This window comes from Corvus brachyrhynchos, unplaced genomic scaffold (genome assembly GCF_000691975.1).
Source record: "Corvus brachyrhynchos isolate BGI_N302 unplaced genomic scaffold, ASM69197v1 scaffold101, whole genome shotgun sequence".
Classification (NCBI taxonomy): Eukaryota; Metazoa; Chordata; class Aves; order Passeriformes; family Corvidae; genus Corvus; species Corvus brachyrhynchos.
Genome location: NW_008237239.1, coordinates 8,487,108 through 8,511,285, shown reverse-complemented (window position 1 = coordinate 8,511,285; position 24,178 = coordinate 8,487,108). Strand labels below are relative to the sequence as shown.

The following is a 24,178-nucleotide window of genomic DNA, read 5'->3' as shown; positions in this document are numbered from 1 at the left end:
TGTTGCTTGATTCTGATTTCTTTGGAGAGCATAGTCTTCTCATAAAGATCTGTGAATTAATTTTTTTTTTTGTGTTGGTGCAGAATGACTAGAAAGGCTCTTTAGGTAAGGTAAAATATGATTTGGTAACAGGATTCTGAGAAACCAGAGCTGAAACCAGGATCTTTAAATAAATATTCCTGACTCTGGATGTTTTTGAAGACATTAGTAAGGCACATTGCAAATGATTGTACATAAATATTTTTTTTACCTTTCAGTGATGTATGTTCAGTAAATACATAGCTGCAGATTTTAAATGCAAGAAAAATCTTTATCTTTAAAAACTGGAAAAAGTATTTCCTCTGTAGGGGGTTACTTTTATGCTGAACTTCTTCTGAGGCTTTTGCTGTTCAGATGGAGGACTGCTTAATGGAAGTTGTAGGAGGAGTTATCTGTATGAAGATGCGCATGCCGTGAACTCCACTGCTGAAATCCACGCACAGAAAAAAGTAACATTTTTAAAGGGATGTAGATAAAAAGTGAAAGATGTTGATGCAAGTTTTATGAAAATTGGCTTGTCAAAGACAAGGGATCGAAGCAGAAGAATGGGCAGATTTTCTTGTTACAGCTGCCATCAATTTCATTGTTTTCATTTGTGTGTTTAAAGTAGATCAGTAGAAACATTCCAAAATTGTTTTGCAGCTGAGCTCACCAAACTCCTGGAGCTTTGAATGTTACTGTTGATCGTGTTTTTACTTAACTGGCAGGGAATGTTAGGAGTGGCTTTGGTAGGTAATTCACTGTATTAACAGAATACTTAGCGCTGAGGCATACAAGCTAATTATATTTCAAGTGCTGTGTTTGACTTGGGCAATAAACATAGATGTGCCATAGATGTGCCATTTTTGATAGCGCGTTAAGTAAAATTGGTTGTTAGTTAAAATTAACGATGCCTAAATATAAATAATTTACTTCTGAAGTTTGCAAATTGATTACAATTAATAATAATTGGGAAGATTTTAAGAAGTACATTACACGTGATTGGAAAGTATAGTAATTTAATAATACAGTATACTGTACATATTTCTACAAATATGCAGACTTAGAAACTTAGAAAAATAAAAAATATTAGGATGGGAGAAACAAAATGTGGCTCTTAATATTAATTTAGGTAATTTGCATTACTATTCTGTGGTAACTCATTGTTCTACTTCAGCTGGATTTCACTCTAGCTGTATTTTTACATACTTTTAAGGACTAAATTGAAGTGCATTAGTTTTAGATTGCAACATCGAACAGCCACTATGCCATACTGTAAATGTGTTATCATAGTTGCTTGGAAAGCTCAGTGCATTTTGAAACAGGTGCAGCCTATGTGCAGATGTGCCAGTTAAAAGCTGTGTTAGTTTTCTTTGTTTCACTGTGTTTACTTCTTTAAGGTCAAATTCCTGTTAAGCAACAGCGTTTGTATTGTAAGATAGTTTTAATATTGGTTGGTCAAGATTTTCATATGCATATGGCCCATATCTGTGATAAATGACAAAAAAACCCCAACAAAAGTGTAACTAACACTGACCATGTAGCCTCTAACTTTAAGGCTAACAAATGCAGGCTTCAGACAACTTCGTATTCTGTGTGTTTTTATCACATTTTTGAGTATAGTATCTCGTTTTCTTGTTCTTTCAAACATTTTGGATTCCAGACTTTAGGTTGAACTTTTGAAGTTTTACATACTAAAACAAAGGTCCTGTTTATTTTCTTTAGGGAACTTGGGAAAGGTCACTGAAGAAGACAACAGCTCTCTTCCTACATTTTATCAGTTACATCAGGGTTAGGTAAATATAGGAAAACTTTCTTTAAGAAAAGAACCTTCCAGAAATGAAACCACAGTGGTCTCTATTATATCTCCCCCACCCAATTTATGATTGTTTGCAGTTTGTGTAGCTGGTTGTTTGAGGCAGGTGATTGTGTTCAGTAGCCAGGGCAACATTTTAATGTTTTTGTCTGGTCATAATCTACAACTGTAAACTAGATACCTTCAATTGCACTGCCTTTCTCTTAGTCACTTATTTCCTGTCTGGATATGTGTCCTATGTTCTACTAGCTGGTAACATTGAATTATATATATTAAGCTAAGGTAAAACAAGAAGTGCTTTCTACATAGCAACGGCAATGAATACTACTGCTGCTGAGCTTCTTTTCCTTTTTTTTTTTTTTTAGTTATGTTATGTACTGACAGTTGTGAAACAGAGTGATTTCTGCAGAAAGGATGTTTCTTTATATATTGTTTCACTACTGCAGATATGCAGGGATTTATAACCAGTGTCTTGTGGTCATTTTTACATTTTTTTCCCTTCTTTTCAGGAACTAATGGGTGAAAGCAACTTTTTATTGTATCCAACATTTTTTGCCTATAGCCACATAGTTACATTTCTATATTAGCAGATTGTGTAGTTATGAAAAAAGTATTGTACAGGAAAATCATGCATCTAAAATAAAGGTCTCAGAACTCTTGGGTCATATTTATGTATTTCTCCAAAAAAAAAAGTGCAGAGAAAAGCTCCTCTAGGATGGAATTTTTATTAAAATACGTTTTCAAAACCAGTTATTATCAGAAGCAAGCTATTCATTGTTTGCCAGGAGTTATGCTGAACTTGAAGAACAGTTTTTCTGCAAAAACTGCTTGGTTGCATTGAATATTCATAGCTTGAATGATTGAATGACTTGGACTTACAATATGCCTTGTGTATATCGCAGTTCATTTTGTTGCTTTTTTATATAGGTTCCTATTTCTCTGTTTAATAAAATAGGAGTTTCTAACTCATAATGCCAGGACCCAAGTTGCTCAGATTATGGCCATTTAAAGGCTTTGTCAGCCTGTAAGCATTCAATTTCAACAAGTTGATTTATGCTGAATTGAAGGAACTCTCTGCAACAGGGATGTGGCTTATGTATCAATTATATTTAAATTGTAGTATCCTATTTAGATGTGAGAATAATGCTTTGAATAGCATTAGTAAAGATGAGATCTTGTTTTGAAATAGTTGCCTGATGTCACATGGAAACTGAATTTTTCATGTCCTTGGTGGAAAGATGCAGAGGACGTAGATCAGTGCTATGGTTGTTACAGAACATGGGATTTTATGGTAGTCTGAATTGAATATAACCATTCCTGTTACTGAACTTGACAGCGCAGGGTTAATGGTTGGACTTGATGATATTAAAGGTCTTCTCCAACCTAAGTGTTTCTGTGATTCAGGGCTAGGTTTCTAATTTTTTTGATTTTCTATTTTTTTTAAACTACATATTTGTGGCTGTAACTTGATTTGTAAATGAACTAATACACTCTGTTTTAGTCATTCTCCCAGTGCTTTTTAAAACTTTTCCCCCAAGGTAAAAATATTGTAGCCTGCTGCTTTCAGTGCATATTTGTATTTGTTAAAGCATTAACAGCAAGACATTTGAATTGCATCAGAATCTTCAAGTCTAGTTAAAGTCAAACTACCTCATGAAATAGCTACTTGCCAATAAGCCTCCAGTTAAACAGAAGTTTCTCAGCAGTAGTTATTAGTCAGCTTGTGATGTCTCCTCCTCTAACATCTCTTGGCCTGCTCCCCACCCCCTTCCCCCAGTTTTCAGCAGTTTTGTTTGAAGTGCCATATAGGGAAGGATCTTTCAGCTTGTTGCTGCTTAGGCATAGACTTTATTTCTACCAAAAGACCATGTTACTCTTCTAGTACTTTGCTGCCCTTGACTTAGCTTTTAACCTTTATGGACACTGATTCTGCTAATAAAATTTGTTAGAGAATGAAATTGTTGTTTTAACAGTAGTTAAATTCACCTTTCAATGGCTTTAAACAAGTTGTGTTCCCACGTTGTAAATTTGGTTTTCTATTCCCAAGTGCAATTTAGTGATGTGTCTTCAGCTGAGAAGTACCATTTAAAATGACAAATAAGAGACTACAGTTAGAGAGGTTTCATGCAGTGCCAGAATCTCTCAATAACTCTCCTAAAAGCTAAATTTAATTTGTTCCACAAATGTCTTGAAAAGTTCACTTGTGTATGTGCATGCATATTTAGTGTATGATACACACTTCATTACTGCTATTACTGAAACAGGAAATTAGTGTTAGGCGATGCTGAATGGATAATCAAAAGTAGAAAAAGTACATGTTCTCTTTGCTTTCAACAGCTGATGTGTTAATTTCTTCTGTCTTCCAAAATCCATTTTAAAATGTTTTGGCTTAAATTTTACTTTAAGAAGGTGGGCTTCCTTTTTTAATGAATGGTACCAGTTCAGCTTTCATTGTACAAGAGATGCTTTTGCCAATAAGTAATAAACAGCTTTTGTCATGGTTACTTGCCCTACTGCTAAAAACTTTTTTTGGGCAATTCCATAGCATTGAGAATGCTTGTTGCCAGTCTCCCCCTCCTGTCCCTCCTGCCCCGTTTTCTGATTGCCATACATTCTTTCGTGCCTAATTCTGTATTTTTTGCATATGTTACTTTAATATGTTTCTCTGCTTTTTTACATAAATGTTTTTGCACAGGCACTTATGTAGATAACTTTTTTTTACAGTAAGTAAAAATGTTTAAAGAATAGTGTGGTTGAGGTTTAAGACTGTAAAAAAATTGTGAGAGGCTTGTATACGTGAGTTAAAGCTCTTAATTGCTATTTAGAAAAATATATATTTAGTAACAAAATGTTTCTTTTAAGCTTGTTCTTTAAACTTACTGCAGGAAAAGTTGAAAAACTTTGTAAATTGCTAGTATTAAGTAGCAATGCTGTTAGATAAAAAATCAGTTGGGTAATACAGTAATTACTAAATTGTTGTGTTAAATAATTATTAAAGGAACATTTCATATTCATAGATGTGAGTGATTATATACTGGCCAGTGATACTTTTACTAGAAGTGCTGGGATTACCTAAAGCCTAATTTAAATAAGAGCTTTAGTTTAACAGAAAGTAAACCCTTGGACATTATGCTGTGGAAAAGTTAATATGTCAAAATTATCAGTTGAAAACCATACAAAAAACAAAACAGCTCTGTCAGTACTGATCTGAGCAGTCATGGTGAATATTTTTCTGGTGATGGAAAAAAGACAAGAGGTTTCTTAATTTCAGAAAATCCTTCAGTTTAAAAATTTTTTTGAATTCTTGTTTCTCTTTGCTAATATTTCATATTTTTTGAAACTTGTGATGAATTGAAATTATTCAGAAAGCTGAAGTATGAGGGGCATTGGACATGCAGTTTCAGTATCACCATAATTCTTTTATCCTTTGCAAGTTTGTTTTTAGTGTTTTGTTTGGAATGCATTGTCCAGCCTATCACACTTCGCTGTGCTTCTTCTGTTTGGTTTTATTTATTTATTTATTTTTGTGGAAATTTAAATTGAGAACAAGGGAAGACTATTGTGTGGTGAGCTTCAGGTGAAAAGTAAAAATACTTTTTCACAACCTTTGACTTTCTGTCTCGTTGAGATAAAGTGTTATAATGTATAGTTTTGAACAGGTGAAATCTGGCTACCTGGAAGCTCAATCTCACCATGTTTGCCAAAACGGTACAGGTTAGAGTCCTGTGAGACTTCAGATCCTAGTTTAGTGTGTATTTTTCAAGTTTTACTCGTGTTCCACCAAAATTTGTCTTTCTGTGCAGCAGACCTAAATAAAATACTTTCTATTGCATAGATTCTAGCATTGTCAGTTGGAGATACTGCTAGCTGAATTTTGACCAGTTTTGAATATTGTTAGGTTTTGTTATTTTGTGTGCTCTAGTAAGGTAGAAAATACTTCGTGTTCTTCAGTGCAAGAACTTCTAAAAGCTTAGTTGTGGAAATTTTTTTTGGAAGAGGGATGATGGTGGTGGTACAGGGTGTGGGTATGGAATTACTGCATGACATGCCTCTAAGCACTGTTTTTAACTAATAGAGTTACTTCAAATTTTATATTTAGATCTAAATATCTTGCATTTTTGGTAGAAAAAAGGAAGTCTTATCACTTGTTTTACTAATACCTAAATGCATGCTGATTTCCAGCACTGATTAATTCATTAATATCAATATTTTATGACACTGTTTTCTTTAGCTCTTGACTCTGATATTTACTCCACTGACATATTTTTAACCAAAGTAATTTTTTTCTGGCCTTCCTCCAACAGCAAGACTTCTTCCATCCAACTGGCTAGCTGCATATTAAGCAAAAGGAACTCAAGTTGGAATTTTGCTGGAATTCTGTACAAGAATTCTGGAGAATGTTCTAGACAGTGTCTTTCTGGGGCTTTGTACATTGATGCTAATGCTTCCCTGATTCTCTTAGGGAAATTTATCTGGCTCTTCCCCCACCCCCTGTCTGTGTTGGCTGCATTGTGTTTATTGGTTGGTTTTTCCTTTTCTGTGAGTGAGCTCGTAGTTCGAAATTGACATTTTTCTACTTTGTCCTTAAATTGGCTTCATCAGCCTTTTGTGATGTCAGGCCTCTGGGTCATCCCGTTTCTCCACTCTCATCTTTCCCAGCATTAATGACTCTTCCTGTCTTGCTTTGTTACTTTTCTACTTTTTGTGTCCAGTTCCTTGGTGCAAGCAGTTCTTAAAAAAACGTAGGGATCTGTTAACGGTTTACCACCATTTTATTGCTTTCAAAAAATTCTAGGTAATCACTAACTGTTTTTTCTTTAATGTATGTTGGAGTTCTTATGTGAGCCCTTGTTAGACATAATTAATACTTTATTACATGTTATTGTATGAGATGCTTCGCTGAAAGTGAGAAGTAAAGGATTTGCTGTGGTCTTAGTCAGAGGACTAAGTTAGTCTTGAACAGTCCACCTTTCGTGAAACTAACATTTGTCTCTGCAGAATTTGTTCTGAACTCTTGAATTTAGCTTAAACCAAATGAGGAGATGGCTCACTTAAACTTAATTTCTTGCTTATAAATAAAAGCATTTTTTAATAAAGCATTATTAATATCAGTAAGCTTTTCAAATAGAGTCTGAATATGTCTTTCAGCCAATGGTAATGACAACAAGAAATTCAAAGGTGATGATAAAATGGATGGGGCTCCTTCTCGTGTCCTTCATATCAGGAAATTGCCGGGGGAAGTGACAGAAACAGAAGTTATTGCTTTAGGTTTACCTTTTGGTAAAGTAACCAACATCCTGATGCTGAAAGGGAAAAACCAGGTAATTTATTGCTTTCCATTTTTTAATATGCTTACTGTCTGATTTCAAAATACTTTGTTAAAGTTCTATTGAAGTAAGTCATAAAGCAGTAAGTATTAAACAAGAGCTTTTGTTCCTTTATTTTTTTTAATGCATTTACACCATCTTTTAGTATATTTGGGGGGGAAGCAGGATGGCTGGCAACTACGTAAAGCAAAAAGTTAGCTGGAAGAGAAATATTTATTCCTGCATCTTCACAGATGAATTTTTGGAGATGAAGTTACCTTAGAAAATAAAGTTGGTATGTGTAGAATGACATTTTCTGAAGACTGGTATTTGTTAAAGTGTGTTATAAAACCTTTTGGTTTTGTATGTGCTGCTAATATGAAGATTATCTGCTTTGTAAATACTCAAAATTACCTGTTTTAATTACAGGCGTTTTTGGAACTTGCTACAGAAGAAGCAGCTATCACTATGGTTAATTACTACTCTGCTGTGACGCCTCATCTTCGTAACCAACCCATTTATATCCAGTATTCCAATCATAAAGAACTAAAGACTGATAACACACTTAACCAGGTATATTTACTTTTCAGTAGTATTACAAATGCAGACGGTAGAAGATGAGGCATGGCATGTGTTCTTGGCTCATGTGCCATATGTTTGAATCATTCGGTTTTGTCCACATTCTAACACTACTGTAGTCTTACCTATGATCATTCCAGTTTGTGACACTGAAAGGGATTTGCTTTCTGCATGATCTTTCCATTAAGATAAATTTTCTTAATGTTTCCTTAATGTCAAAAGGCAAAGATTCTGAAGTGTGTTTTTAATAGTTATTTAAAAGTTCTAAATAACTTAAAGTTCCTGTCTTAGTTTATAGACTGTAGGATGATAAAACTAACTTTCTTGTTCTGACACCTGAGATTCCAATGCCAATTTGAATTTCCCTAGTGGTAATGGCTGACGCCAATGCCTTATGTTTCAGTGCTTTGAATGATCACTCTAGTAGCACCGGTAACCTCAGCTTGTGATCTGCTTTTTCTGGAGAATAATACCATAATGATCACTCTAGAGACAAATGTACTTAATAACAAAAAAACATTTTGCTCTTGCCTCTCCAGGACCCATTTCACAATAAATAGAGATACATACATCTGTTCTTAGTAGAACAGAAGAATTAGCAAAAGTAACGTGGTGACCAAGTCATACAAACTATAGAGAGATAAGAGACTCAAACCTAGCACAAGTCTGGTTATTTTAAGATTAATTTCTTCTGTTGCATTTTTGATGATACAAAAAACAGTGTAAGTGCCAAATTAGTTTTTATTAATTGTGTCGTCTATTAGGACATGTAAATAGTGAAGTTATAGCTGTTGCCTTTGAAAGCAATTTCAGGCTAATCTATTGAAAGACTTGGTTCAGGCCAAGTATAGTGTTGATTTTCCTGTTGTTCTAAGTACTCTTGTTCCTTAGAATCTTTTGATTTTTTTTTTTTTTTTTTTAAATTGAGATTCCCCACCCTCCCAAGTGTCAGTTACAAAGAAAAATAAGTACCTTCATTTACTTTTGAAAAATAGAGTAGGGGATGAATTTATTCATCTTACAGTGGAGGGACATACTCCCTTAAGAAGTGTTGTCTTATGTTGTCTTGTGGTTTCTCTGCTGATACTGATTTGGTACTTCACATGTTCGCCTTTTCAGTGTATAGGATGTGCTGACTTTTCAGCAGCTTTTATGGCACCATGCATATTAATACCCCATCTTAATCTGTATTCCAAGTCTTTCAGAACTTAATTCAAGTTTTATTTAGAACTAAATAAAACAAATAGGTACTTGGCAGTAAGCATTCTGTAACTACTATCTCTTGAAGCATTCTATAAAACAAAGATGGTCAGACATTCTTCTTCCTGTAAGAAAAAATAAAGATAGCGCAGGTATTGCTTGTAGTCTGGCATTTTTTCGGATACTCAAAACTTAGCTTTCAAATCAGATTAAAAGTTTTTCTGATCAACCCAAATTCATTTGAAATTATTTTTTTCTGGGTGTTAAGTCAGGAAGATGTGAAGATGTTAGAACGTTAGTATGTGTAACTGGAAAGATAGAATAAAAGAATTGGAGAAATGTGCAAGTGTCTTAGTTAAAAAGAAGATAGGAAAAAAAAATTTAAGCAAGGGGTACTTCAAACGGCCAGGCCTTGGCTGGGAAGCTGTGTCTTTCTGAACTGCTCAGTAATAGTAGCTTCAGAGATTATTTTTACTTGTATACTCAAAACAAGCTGTTCTGAATAAACACACTGGAAAAGGGACCATTTTTAAGTTTTCATTTCAGTTTTATCATTCTGTGGGAATCCTTTTCCTGTGAGACATCAAAACACTGAGAGGAGCATTTAAACTCAGATATAAAACAAATCTCTCTTACTTTTAGTGCATTATCAAGACTCAGGAGAATTGAGAATAGAAGGACCTCTAACTGTGGTTTTTTTTAATCATCAGCCTGTCATAAATGCATGGGTTTAGTCCTTCTGCACAGACACTGCAACTTTTAGAAATAAATGTACTTCAGGTGGTGTACTTGATTTTACAATGTTAGTTTCAATTTTGCAAAATAAGGAAACGGTGCTACATACTACTTAAATGTCTTCAAATTGGCTACTTATATATGATGCTGGATGTTATTTTGAACTTGTTTGACAAAATACTCATAAGAATTTTAGTACTTAGCATTGCTTAGTTCTCTATTCCTTCATGTATTCACATTAATTTTAATGGAATGAAGTATGATGTATAAGCATAGGTAGATAGTGCTGACAAGGGTCATATGTTAAAATTGACTTCACAAGTTATATTTTGTTGGGTTATACAGTTTAAACTTTTCCAGTCACTTTAAGGACTGACTGTAAATTGATAGGTGCTTATAGAATGAGTAGGAAATAATTATGCAACTCAGCCAAATATCTGGCCATCTTGAAAGTTGTGTGTTTCATACATTAGGGAAAAGAAGTGTAATCAAAAGACATTTTTATACAGTTACAGTAATTAATGTTAAATGTAGAGGTAAATTTTGTTTTCCCAACTGGTGTTCACCAGGTCTTTTTTTTTTTTCCCCCCCACTTTCCTTATTCATTGATTCGTTTCAGTATGAGGAGTATCATGTAAGTTGTGAGACATGAAATTGTTTAGTAGCTCTAATACCTTTAAAATATGCATTATGCATTAATATGATGGTTATTATTTTTACCTGGCATGCTCACTTGTCTCTCTTGTTTTGTATTGTTTTGCTTCATAAGGCTACTGTAATGGAAGTAGTAAATGGAACCCCTTTTTTCTGCACTTTTTCTTTCTCAGAAAAAGACATCTAATCTTTCTGATACTGTCAGTTTTGGCAGTGGAAGTAGTTACATAGATGTGTGTTCTTGTGGTATCATCATGTGGTTACCTTTGAATTTCTAAAATCCTGCTTGTGTTTAAAACAAAAAATCCCCATATATGGAGAGGATTTTGTTTTTCTTTTTACAAAAGAGGGTGGATAACAGACACCAGTTCATTTACCTCTCTGGATACTACTCTTTGAGATTTGTTAGTCTTGTGTATTATTTCATTGTGTTAAAACTGAGAAGTTTGGGTGTGTTAGTTTAGAATTTTCCCTTCCTATCAGAGCCTTCTACATAATTAAAATGGCAGTGAAATGTGAGCTGAGATACCGTCTTTTGAACAGTAAGATAAGCACTTCTGGTTTCTATAGGGTTGGGGTTTTTCATTGGTTGGTTTGTGGGTTTGTTTAGTTTTATTTCCTGTAAAGGAAAGAATCTTGAAACCTACAAAATCCTCACTTTATTTATCCTTACTAGTAGAACAATAAGCTTGCTACTAGAAAGATTGATATTGGTGCCGTTTGAAGCCCTTCATTAATGTGACATAAGGATTAATTGATGTTTTCATTTTTGTTGTCTCTTCTCACAGAGTCAGACTGCATTGCACTTAATGTTGTGTTATGTCTGTAGCTCTGAGTTTTAAATAAGTGGACTATTTTGTGTTTCTGGAGTTAACTATATTAATATTTTTAATTAATTTCAAGCGATTATCTTGAAATATTAAGAAAATCTCTCTTCTGTCATTTTTTTTTTTAAGCGGGCCCAAGCTGTTCTTCAGGCAGTGACGGCTGTGCAGGCATCAAACGCTCCCATTAGTGGGACCACTGTTAGTGAGAGTGCAGTGACTCCAGCTCAGAGTCCAGTACTTAGAATAATTATTGACAACATGTACTATCCAGTAACCCTGGATGTTCTTCATCAGGTAAGTCAAATTTCATTTTAATTTGAGCTATGATTGGGAGAAACAGACATGTAAAACTTTATAATGTTTTTGGCAGATATTCTCTAAGTTTGGTGCTGTATTGAAGATAATCACATTCACAAAGAATAACCAGTTTCAAGCTTTACTGCAGTTTGGTGATCCAGTAAATGCACAGCAAGCAAAACAAGTAAGTATAGTTCTCTTTTAAGGCTGGAGATCTTCCTGTACTCCCAACATTCTACAAATGTTGATCTAACAGAGTACTGCCATAAGTGTGTCATACTCCTCCACAATTTTTTGACATTAAAAAAAAAAAGAAGTGGAAGTTATTATACAATATGTTGTTATACCATGTGAAATCGGTGTTTAATGATGGTATGTTTATGGATACTGTGTCTGAACTATTTTAGGCATTTGTATGAACAAATACTATAATAAGACTGCACAGAGATGAAATAATATGCAAGACTGCAGTAGTAAAAATGTCAACCAGAAGTAAGAATGTAGGATGTCATGGTGATGCATAATTAATTCACCAGAAGCAGCAAATTTAGTAACCCTATTGGATTGTTGTCAGCAGGTACTTTTAAGCATCTGTACAAAGATGTGATTTGTGGATTAGTTACAGATTTGTGAAAGTATTTAGTTAAGAGTAAACTTATTTGTAACCATAAATGCGCAGAAGACAGAGTGCAGTTTACTCATGTGGCCAGAGTGTGAAGAAGCCTTGTAGCAGTGATGGTGAGCAGGATCTTGCTTTTGTTTTATAGGAAACTCTCCTATCCTGGGTAGGAGAGGCAAGAACAGGTAACTGGTTTTATTCATTATAGCAGGAGAGAGCCTTTGGATAAATTGTGGCAAAGATCAACAGCATGTCATCTAGACCAGATGGTTTGAATTAATTGAATGAGATATGTGCACATTTGTGGCAGTAGGAAAGTTGAACCAAAGGGGAAGGTGAGATTTTTATTATTATTATTATTATTACTATAATTTTCAAGAGATAAATGGAATTAATTTATATTTTCAAACCTTCACATGCAGTCTGGGTTGGAGGAAGGCTGATTAAAATTGATGTGCTGGTTAAGTGTTGCTTGGCAGCACAGAAAGTGCTTATTGCCTGTAGAAGACAGACGAGCTGAGAACTTCACCAACGTGAAAAGCTCACACCTCAGGCTAAGTTGGCAAATTTTCCTCTTAGTAGAGGAAAGACAAAAATGGGCTTAATTTTCTGTTGAAAAGAATGAGGACTATATTGAAGTAAAGACTTCGTTAAGTGCTGGAGGATGGTCGTTTTTGTCCTTATCGCCAAATGAAATACTGGGCATTGAGTAAAAAACTGTGAGATGATCAAGACAAGGAATCACAGAAAATAAGACATGTTTTCAAAAAGCAGAGTGTAAGCTTTCATGCTATAGAGGAAAACAAAGAAGAGAGAAGAGACAAGATGATATGCAGCTTGATTTATGGTGGTCAACTTTAAGATAATCTGCTCCTGAAAAGCAGTCTGGAAATACTTGTAGATCTGGAGTACAGTTTAAATTAGGGATGTGCTTTTCAGAGTTGAAATAATATCAAAGAGTTCAGAGACATGCAGATATATCATTGTACTACATAAGAATTTATATGGATGGGATAAACCTTGCGGGTTTAAAATAGTCATGCAGAAACTAGATCTTAACCTACAAGTGCTGCAGAAATCAATTGTGGACATTTAGATTTATATTAGAAATATTTGATAAATAGTGGGATGCTAAATGTATTTGTTACAGAAGGTTGTAATTCAGGCTTGACTTGTGTTTGGAAAGCTATTTTTCAGTAGTAGATGTTACTGCTGCTTTTAGAGTGCGTTTCTGACGCAAAATATGACATAAAGTGATAAATCTTTTGACCTCGTTTTTTGAGTCATACATATTATCAGAAAATTCAATGGAAAGATGACGTCTGCGAAATGGGCTGTAGTGATGTGAAAATTATCAGTTTAGGAATATATTATAAAGAAGTTACAAACGAAAGGATGAGGTATGTAAAGGTATGAAAGGAACCTAAAAATCTTTTTCTGTTGTTGACTTCAGACAAACTGATACTAGCTTGTGCGATACTGTATTTATCTTTAAAAAAGCCCAGCATGTATGTTTCTCCAGTTTTGCATGTTTTGATTAGGGTACATGTTCACTAGTAGCAGCTCATGTGAGAGTGACTAAACTTCATTGAGTATGTGACTCCTGTATGTACAGTCATTGTCAGTGATGTTGGGGCCTTAATGTCAAATTGAAATGGTCCTAGGTTTATAGTTTCATATTTTAAGCAGTCTATGCATAAATATACTGAATGTTAAGAGTAGTATTGAAGGATGCTAAATTGGAAGGAAGGTTTGATTTCCCCACTACCCTCACAAACTAAATAGAGTAAAATACAGTTCTTACGGTTAAGCCAAGTGCCACCAGAACAGAAATCACTAAAGAAAGGAAGCAGTAAGGTGATAGGGGAAAAAAACCCTTCAGTTTAAATACATCTGGAAGTAGAAGCAAGATGATGTGGTGGCTACAATTAAGTTGCATGGAGTTCACAATCAAACACATGGTAAAAAAGTACAGTTTTCGATTTGTTTTCCATCCGTGTTACTGTAGAAGATAATGGGGAAATTTAATTTTCCGGTGGCCCTCTTCACAGGAAATCAGAATGTGGCCTTAATAGAAATTGAAGACTTATTAAGGAAGTTAAAGAGCAATTTGAAAAACTCAAGTGATGTAAGTACCAAGGAGAGATGCTATGCATTTGAAGGTTCTGAGAAAACAGTGACACTGACAAGAATATACAATATGAAGCCCTGCTTCACTTGTTTTGTAAGCAACTCATTTCCTGTAAAAGTAGAGAGTGGCTACACTGATACTTGTTTTATCACCACCCTCAGGTTGTATCCTTACAGGTTCCTTGGGTGAAGACTGGGAACTTGAGGTTCCGTATAATGCAGCAGTCTAGTCGGGGTGGAGAAAGTAACTGAGAATGGGCAAGAGTAGAGCATATCGGACTGCTGTGCTTCTGCTGCTGCTGAAGGTTTTGTTTGGAGATGTCTGTATGGGTATGGAGCTAAGCACTAAAAATAGCCCATTTTTACTGTAAATGATGAGTAGTCTTAGCATAAGCAACAGTACACCAGTAGTTTGGTATTACCATGGAGACATGAGAGTGCTGGTGTTTCTGTCTGAGAAGCTGGCTAATTCAGAGTGTTGCTTTTGTGCAAATGTACTGGAAGGACCCTTGCCAAATAATGGATGTTAACAGTTATTAATGACTCATCTATGGAAAATTAACTGAGGCTCGTACGTAGTGCATGCCAGTCATCTTGACCCAGCACAGGTTAAAAATATCACAGAGGTTCTGTTACAGTTGGCCAGTTGATCCTTCCTTGGCCCACAGGCTATTCAAAGATTCCAGTGAGGTTTGACTCTGCACTCAAGATGTCGTCTTTCCAGTTGTTTTGACTTACAACTTCAGGGTGGGTCTGTGTTGGGGGCAGTCTGCAAAAGATCTCTGCTAGTCTGCATTGCCCTAAAATCTGTAATAGGAACTTCAGGTAGTCATTGCAGAATGAAAGAAAGGACATCTCCAGATAGGATACTGAGCTGAAGGGCTATTATCTGCTATTATTGTTTTAGGGTTTTTTGGACATCTTTAATTTTGAAGAGCACAGTTTATGTTCAGAAAAAATAAGTAGTGTTCAGGTAAACAGGAGAGTGCTGGATTGCGTTGAGTCAGAAAGCCCAGGAAGCGCAGCAACAGGTCCTTTGCACATAAAATATGTTAATTTTTGATAACAGAATGTATTTACACACACTTTTTAGCCACAGAAACTTCTTGTGTCTTAGACACCTGTCTCAAAAGAAATTACTTTCATTCAGATGCCTATCTATAGGATGCACTTGGGACACATCTCTCCCAAGAGATACTTATCTTATGACCTTCAGTTACTTTGAGGTACTTATTTTAGCTGGAGTATGTTTTGTAAGTATTGCTTGGTTTGGGGGTTTTTTTATGAATTTAGCTCTTACACCCTTCTAAGATCTTGTTTTTAGTTTTTTGGGTTTACTGGCACAGCCAAGATAAAGAATGGTACTCACATTTGTAGAAGGGTCTCATGATACTTGATCTTGGTTTGGCCCGTGTGTGTGGTATGGTATCACATGTGAATGTATGTATAAATACTTGAAATAGAAGTTTCTTAGCAGTAACTAGAGTTCTTGGAGATGATGTTAGAATGTACATTCACTAGCAGTACGGCTGGTCTTTTTTTTTTCAGTATGTCTGTGAGAGGAACAGTGTTTGACGGTTTGTTGCACATTCTTTTGCCATACAAGTAAGAGCTCAGGACACGCATTCACATTTGTGACTTTACATGTGAACAATTAATCTTGAAAAAGATTCTCACCAACCAGCATTTTTCTTGCATTGTTAGAGGTGTATAATGCTGATGGTAGAGGTGGTTGGGGTGAGGGGTTTTTTTTGTTTTGGTGCTTGAAGCCTTTCTTAGAGTTTGACTACAGTGCTTTTTAAGAGTGCATCTCCTTCCTTTCTGGTTCAGGATGTTCTTTCAGCCTGTTGGTGTCCCAGCTACAATGGATTTCTCTTGTGCAGGACCTTTTATATGTACTTTTGGTCACTTTGAGTCATAAAGAGGAGTTTTTGCTGTTTCAGTAGAAGTTTTAGTTACTTATATAGCTCCCTTTAAACATTGACTGCTCGAAACTGCAAACACAGATATATCTTGGTTTGCTACTTTTTAAATCTGAAGTATTTCCATCAACTTAGCAGCCTTCTGCCAGCCACAAGTCAATATTTCTACAGACTCCACATAGAGGTGTAGTATGAATCCTGATGGGTCCCGTGATTGGGACAAAGCTAAAGAATACAACCTTTCAGTCTAACTCATACCTGTTTTTTTCATTAGGGGAATGGGTATTCCCTTGATGGGCAGTGGCATTGTATTTGACAATAAGTAAACTCTGGCCATGTAAATTGGACCTTCCTCTAATTCATATCTTAGTGTATTTTAGAAGGTAGGAAGTCTTCTAAAAGTGATGGCTGATTCTCAGTATAAACTTTTTTAGGTGTAAGTGTTCAAGTGATACTCTTTTCCCAAATACCAACATTAGGAGTCTTGCATTCTGCTTTGTCACCATGTATAAAAGAGCTAGCAAATTGTGTATGCTGTAATGGTGGTACCCACCACCACCCCAACAATACAGAATTAATCCTCAGCTTGTGTTCTATGAATAAGGACAGTAAGTTCTGCTTTTGTAATATTATATAAAGTACTTTTTAATTGGAGTTTCAAGCATAGGAGTTTCTCTTTAATTGCTAAGGATTTGTTGATACAGAGTCTAGATTTTCCAGTTTCTATTGGTTTTTTGTTCTATATGTTTTTAGAACTTTCAAGCTATGGCAAAATAATTATGTTGACTTAGATATGCTTTTACATTGGCTGCTAATGGGAGTAGTTCTTTTAAGTGGTTTCATGAGCCCTGGAGATGTCAGCTGTGATAATATATATTGTAGGGATGGCCTTGCTGGCCCAGGCCTAGCAGAGGGGTGTCGGCAAGATGTTCAGTTTTCAGATTCATCACTGTATGAAAATAGCTATGTTGCTTCCACAGCCAGCAGGCACACAAGGTTTGTGCAGTGCTTAGCTCAAAATAAGAAGCCCTACCAGAACTTGAATGTGTTGTAAAGTACACTGTAGATGTAACCCAGCTAACTGCAAGAGCTAGCTCAGGTCCAGAAGTGGTACATTTCAGTCCAATGTTTCAGTCCAAACATTGAAATAAAAGATCTGATGTTTGTATTTGAAAATTTGGTTTATTTGGGTTTTTTTTCAGCGCATATATATATATATATATATATATAAATACATATATAAAAAGTAGTTTTATATTTAACATAATGACTTGATTGAATGCTAATTTTTAAGATTAGCTGCATCTTCACTTCCTAACATTCCTTAAGAATTAAACTGACTTTGTTTAAGAAGTTTCCGTGTTTTTAAGTCTCTCATATTTAACTGGTAGTACTTTGAGTGAAAGGAAGATATGCCCAAAATGTAAATGGACTGAAATCCAGGTAAATATATTGGCCTTTTTAAAGAGTGTTTTCACAGAGTACTAGGTGTCATGCTAATAAGCATTCTTTCAGAAGTACCAATTAATTGTGAAAATGAGATTTCTAAAAAACAGTAACATCAGGTTAGCAGTTAAAGTTGGTTTTCTTTCAATTTTGGCACTAATTACCTTTAAGGGGAGAAGGAAAACATGCAGGAATAATGTATATATTATGCCTTAACAGATGGCTTTCTAACATGGTAGTTAAGTCTAGATTTTATTTTTTCCTCAGTTGATTTTCCATGTAAAAGAGTACTTGTGAGATTCTTGATTTTTATTATTATTTTTCTTTGAGAAATCTATTTGGTGTTATGTCTGAATTTAAGCTGTGCTATGGAATGCAGGTTAATTAGCTATATTCAACAGACTAAATTTAAGTTTGACTGCATTAAAATGTCCCTTGCTACTTTGGTGCATAAAAACAGTTTCTAGGTAAGAAGGGAACATCGAGCTTCCTGGAATCATGTTGAGAGGTTAAAGCATTTTAATTGGTTTTAAGCTAGACAGTAAGACAGAAAAATATCTATATGCTGACCTTGTTTAAAAAAACACAACCAAAAACCCCAACCTTGTGCAACCAACCTGTATTGTGTCTTTTAAATAAGTTGTGCTCTCTTTTCCAGGCCTTAGATGGTCAAAATATTTATAATGCTTGCTGTACCCTCCGAATTGATTTTTCCAAATTGGTGAATTTGAATGTCAAGTACAACAACGATAAAAGCAGGGACTACACTCGTCCTGACCTTCCATCTGGAGATGGACAGCCAACGCTGGACCCAGCTATTGCTGCAGCATTTGCAAAGGAGACCTCTCTTCTCGGTATGACGCTGACATTCTTCTTCTGTATTGCAAAGCCTCTTCATTAAAATATTCATTAATCCTTCTAACAACTTAAATTGCAGTAGTGTCCAAAGGCCCATTCAAGGTTCAGTCTATATTGTGATCTGAATTGTAGTAACATAATTACATTGTCTTTAGAAGTACTGTGAAAAATGAATGTAAACTTGCGTGACAAAATGACAAATGCACAGAGTGTTAGAAAACATCAAGTTAGTTCAACTTGTATCCCGAAATCCATCCTTCCCTCTTTCATATGTTCCTGTCTGTGGCCACCTTGCCCACCTTCCCACCAAGTTTGTAAGAGAGACTTAAGAAGATTTGCATGATTTCTTCATGCTAATGTTTATTTGCACTATCCGATAATGAAAATAATGTTTTGCTGGTTTCTTTCAAAGAGGAAAAGATTATGCTCTTTGCTTAAAAAACCCAAACCATGTGGTGCTAGCCTGTATCTTTCTGTGAATAAAAGAAAAAAAATCAGTAGTTGCACTTCTAGTGCTACGGTATATGAGTTCTAATATCCTGTCAGCCTTTGAGTTTGTCAGAAGTTGGTGAAATGCTCTGATAAAGGTACAGATATATCTATCTTCTGACTATTACCAAAATAATCAATGTGTACTCCTACTCCTGTCAAATTGGTTTTCAGTGAGAACACCTTTCACTCTTTAAAATGTAATAGCACTCAGATGTAGAATCATTACTTTTATGAAAGCTGATGTTATGTTGTGATCATTGTTCTTCCTACTTAATCTTTCTCTTATTTTTTTTCTTTTATCCTTTCTCATTATTGTTCTGAAGAAAACATAACAACAACATAGATTTCATGATTTTTTGTACAGTCTGGGCCAAATTGAAGTAAGTTTGAGTTAATGTAGGAAAGAGGGTCCTCTGCTCTCTGTTATGAAAGATAGAAGGCACTTAGTGAATGATGTGAGCCCAGGAAGAGGTGAATATTGTAGCTAGGGCTACTGAATGTTGCATTGTATTTGCCCCTTTTCTGAAATCAGGTTACTTGAAGGATACATTTTATATCTAGTTGTAAAGTACACACAAACCCAATTCCCCCAAATTCCAGAGTGCTTGACTTTACATCTCCAGCATGACTTGCAAAATGATGTATCACTTGCAGCTACAGCAAAAGTTTTGGGAAGTAAAAAATACTGTAAGAATCTGAAGTCTCAGAAAAAAACTTGTACCTAAAGTTCATTTTCTTTTTTTCTCTTTTAACTTCCCATAATTTAAAAATTGAAATCTCTCATTTCATGCTTCAGTTGGGAAGGTAGATGAGTGTTTGTGGAGAAGTTTGACACCATAGAGATGAGTGCTGTAGGAGCACCCTTGAGGCAATTAGTAATTCTTTTGTCAGCCCACAATGACTAGAATGTAGACATGGGGCTGGAGTATGAGTTTTAAGTAGACAAAAGCAGAGTAAAGCTGCTTATTAATGAGACCCATAATATTAGGGATTGTAAGGCAGGGATTTAGGAGAGGAGAGAGTAAAGATTCATGAGTTACAAAACAGTGACAAATGCAGCACTACTTACGTAACTCTGATTCTGACATTTTCCTGAATCCTGAGTAGTTGGTTTCTAGTCTCAGGCTTACTAAAGTATTTCCTTGTATATAATACTTACAGTATGCATCAAATTAACAGGTTTAATTTGCTTGGCATGGTGAAATCACACTCTGCAGATGCTTGGGGCTTTGCATTTCTATGGATATATTTAATTGGGGTTACTGTACTTTCTGCAGTTATCCAAGTGACTTTAGTGGAATTTATGATCTAGTACTTTACACCTGAAAGTCACTTACATACTTTTGATTTTTGTCTGCAAAACTACAAAGTTTTCTAACATTTTGATTTTAATCACTCATTCTTTTGTGTATATTAAAAGCAATTTCTAAAAAAATTATGAAGATGACAGTTTCAATAACTAATTAAATATTATAATTTGTACTACTTGGGTAGACCTCCTTACATGCACTGTTTTTCCAAGTGGTAGAAAAATAAAAGGTACACAACCTGAGGGACTTTCATTGCAGCTATGAAACATTTTCAGAGCATCAGTGAAGTCAGTCATGTTTATTTTGATGCACAGTGGAGATTTTATATCATCTTGGCTTTTTGTTCTTTAAAAATGTTCATTGTTTCAAAAGAGACTTAAGGGAGCTGGGTACATTTTCTAAATCTGCTCATGGCCAGTTGGGTGAGCTTGTTATATTCTTAACTCTTCATCATCTATCAAATGGGGATGGTTTCTAAATAGTTTCAGGTAAGTCCTAAACAGTGTGTTACATGGTAACTTATTCATAATAGAAACTCTTCTTATTTTTATTTATTAAAAACCTTTTAATTGCTTAAATCAGCATGACAAAGTACAGTGGAGCCTGCAGACCAAGAATTCTGTTTGCTGTGGCTTTGTAATTTGTCTGACCTTTTCAAAAAATGAAATCTATGTGTGCTATGTAATCAGTTAAAAACATATCAATCAAATAGATGATCTAGCCTGCATGCATCATCACTCATTCATCTACTACATCCTCACCTGTGATAAAATAAGGTTTCAGAAATCTTTGAGAGTGTAAATTGGACAATATTCAATGAGTCTTAATATTTTTTGAAAGAAGGAGAAAATTACTAGTGGATGAAATGGTTTCAAATGAATTATCAGAAGCAAATTTATTTATCTTCTGTTTTTTACCTCACATATGAAACAGTAGATACATTCTCCCTCTAACGAGAAACACTCTCCCCCCCCCCCCCCCCCCCCAAAGTTACGGATGTTACAGAAAAATTTGGATAGACAGCAACTGTATTATACTGAACCACAACAAACACAAAGTATTTCATAGAAGAACTGTTTATAATTGCAAATACTGATATGAAATAATACGTTACTCACTATTGCAATTTAGATATTTGTTTAATATTAGAGCTGGAAATACATTGTTGTGCTTAGGGCTCCCAGAGCTTTATCCCTTGCTGTCATTGCTGGCGTTCTTTGTTCGCACTTTCTACTAATGCCCCTTTTTAAGATTCTTACTAATAATTTTGAAGGATAATAATTGAAAATACTTTTATAGGAATGGTGTTTAATTAATCATTGTTTTTTAACTTCTTCAGTGGGACCAAGAATGTCCTTGGGAGGGTCTGATGCTATGAAGAATTTTGCCTTTTAAAGTATGAGTTACTTGGCTGTGCTGTGCCCAGCTATGGAAAGAACCATAAGAACTTCACTAGTCTTCTTTAGATTCCTTTGTTCCTAAAAATGCTGGACTGGCTTAAAGTTCCTAAGGTTAGGGAGAGGTGTCTAGACATACTAGAAGACTTGATATGCTCTAGTAAGACCTGGTAGCTTGACATTTTCTAAAACTTAAGTGATTGCTATTGACCTAGTATAAAATAAGTTGTATTTCCATTGTGTTGACATCTGTCATGCCTTACTGCCCTGGGAAAGTATTTGGATACATCAATGCTCTTTTACTGAGCCCTGCATGATGTGCAAATACAATGTTGATCAAATATGATAAAGCTGTTCCTATATAAACTATGTGTAGTGCATATGTATCACAAGAACCTTTCGTGAATCCTGGGAGTAGCACGTTCATCTCATACCCCAGTGACCTGACCAGACAAAACCAACACTTCTCTGTAGGATTTGAGTTTCCTTGGAAGAAGAAAACATAAAAGCACAGCTGAAGCTTTAGCTGAGGCTAACATGCTTCTTCAGACAATAGGATTACAAAAGCCACAGAGCATGTTGAATTTTGAATTTAGAGGGTTGCCTCCCCACCTCATGCTGAGGCTGTGAGAGATAGTAAACCTCTTCATGTGGCCAGCTTCACTGTTGAGTATTTAGCCAAGCATTAAGTTGAAGTGAGGAATGTCTCTCAAATGATGATGGAAAATAAGGATGTAATGATGCAGAGAGCACAATTAGTGTTTATTCTTACTGATTTAATCGACATTTACTTTGTACCATTTTGATAAACTAGACACTTCAAGCATTTTGGAGTGCAGTGGAAAAAGTTTTGGTGCACAATAATGGTTGTTTGAATAGAAAGTACTTTTTATACCTCATAACTTTGCAGACTTGATCTGAAAAAAAATTTTCTACATTTCTCTTATGTTAATTTAGCAACCCATTTCACAACCCTTTGGATGACTTTAACAGTGGGATGGTCTGCTGTGTAGAGTGGTGTATGCAGCACTAGTACTGATGTAGGAACTTTTTTTTTTAAAACGACTTGTGTGTGTTTCGTAAAATATGCTTTATTTTAAAATTAGGGCTTCCTGTTGCAGCTGTTCCAGGAGCTCTGAGTCCTTTGGCTATTCCAAATGCTGCAGCTGCAGCTGCAGCTGCTGCTGCTGGCCGTGTGGGAATGCCTGGAGTTTCAGCTGGTGGCAATACAGTCCTTCTGGTTAGCAATTTAAATGAAGAGGTCAGTGAAACAATTTTACTTTTTTTTTTCCTCTTGAGTCACACTTCATTTTTCAGTAGTTTATAATTTCTTTGCATTTGGCGTCTTACATTTGGATTTTAAGCTCAAAGGATTTTTGCTGTTTTTTTTTAATAATCCCCAAAGCTTATTTTAAAGCCATTATTGTTAAATACATTTATTTTCCTAGGTAGCTAACAACTTAAAATATCCTTTGACAGTCAGCTACCTATTTTTTTCTAAGAAAAATTTCGTAACTACTGCATGTTTGAATACCAACTATTCTTTCTTTTGTAATTGTAATCATGTAAACTAGAATTTCTGTTTTGTTTCTAATGTTTGCTGTTTCATTTCATGCTTGTATCTCACATTTTTGAGTCTTAATTTATGTGAACTACTCTAACACATTTTTCTTTGAAGGTTCTCCCAAAGATCTTGACGAGGCAGTCTTCCAGTCTCTCTTAGTAATTTTTTTTTCTTTGCAGTTACTCATTTGTCTTAAAAAAAAAAGTGGTGGCAAAGCATTTTCACCTTAACTGTATCTTTCTTGCTAACTCTGAAGTCTAAAGGGATTAATTTAGTTTTGCATTTTTACTGTCCTTTACATTTATTTTGATGGCTGTGAAAGCTGGTATGAAATGTGGGAAGTTTGTATCAGTCTAGCTGTTCCATTTTTAACTGGCCTCTGTCACTGTAAATCATTAAGCTTTTTTTATCATCTGGTACTATTTTGTCATCCACAGTCTTGCATGTTAAAATGTTTCAGATCAGAGTGCCATTTTGAAAGATATTTTGCCTGCATTTCATAGCCAGCCATGCTTACGCAGTTAAAGTTTAAATTTTAAAATTTCTATTGCATGCTTTTTTTAATTTATGTTCATGTTGAGATGAAATGCTGTAGTTTACTCTTAATATGAATGTACTTTACCCATATTTGTCTTGGGTGACTACATTTTACTCAGTTTTTCTTGTACAGTACATAAACCAACCATTTTCTGACCAAATTCCTGCATTTCCTATGTACTGACCTATATTTTATTTTTTTTTGTTCCCCACTTCCTTATTTTTTTTTCTTCTGCATTGCTGTATTCCCTCCCCCATTTCATCCTTTTCCCTATGTGTTCAACTTCCCTTTCCTTGTCTTTACCCAAATTCCCATGCCCTTCCCTGTCTTACCCTTCTCCTCGTCTTTGTCTCCATTCCCTGTCTTCATTCCCTATGTTCATGCTTCTGTGCTTGAACAAAATGTTCCTCGGACCAACTTGCCCCAATTAACCGCCTTGAACCATGATCCATGACCACCTCACCATTCTG

General features: G+C 35.2%; 1 protein-coding gene across 10 annotated transcripts in view; it reads left to right on the top strand.

Annotated features, from left to right (window-relative positions):
- Positions 1-24,178, top strand: part of PTBP2 (polypyrimidine tract binding protein 2) — a 45,013-nt gene that overhangs the window by 16,540 nt on the left and 4,295 nt on the right. For 3 of the 10 annotated variants that reach the window (XM_017729852.1, XM_017729851.1, XM_017729855.1), the window contains 7 exons: positions 6,983-7,155; positions 7,570-7,713; positions 10,274-10,288; positions 11,265-11,429; positions 11,506-11,616; positions 18,208-18,403; positions 22,713-22,867. In XM_017729852.1, coding sequence (XP_017585341.1) covers positions 6,983-7,155; positions 7,570-7,713; positions 10,274-10,288; positions 11,265-11,429; positions 11,506-11,616; positions 18,208-18,403; positions 22,713-22,867 — 959 coding nt within the window. The remainder of the gene's footprint in view (positions 1-6,982; positions 7,156-7,569; positions 7,714-10,273; positions 10,289-11,264; positions 11,430-11,505; positions 11,617-18,207; positions 18,404-22,712; positions 22,868-24,178) is intronic. The other 7 variants (XM_008630253.2, XM_008630254.2, XM_008630252.2 and 4 more) reach the window with 5 other exon arrangements.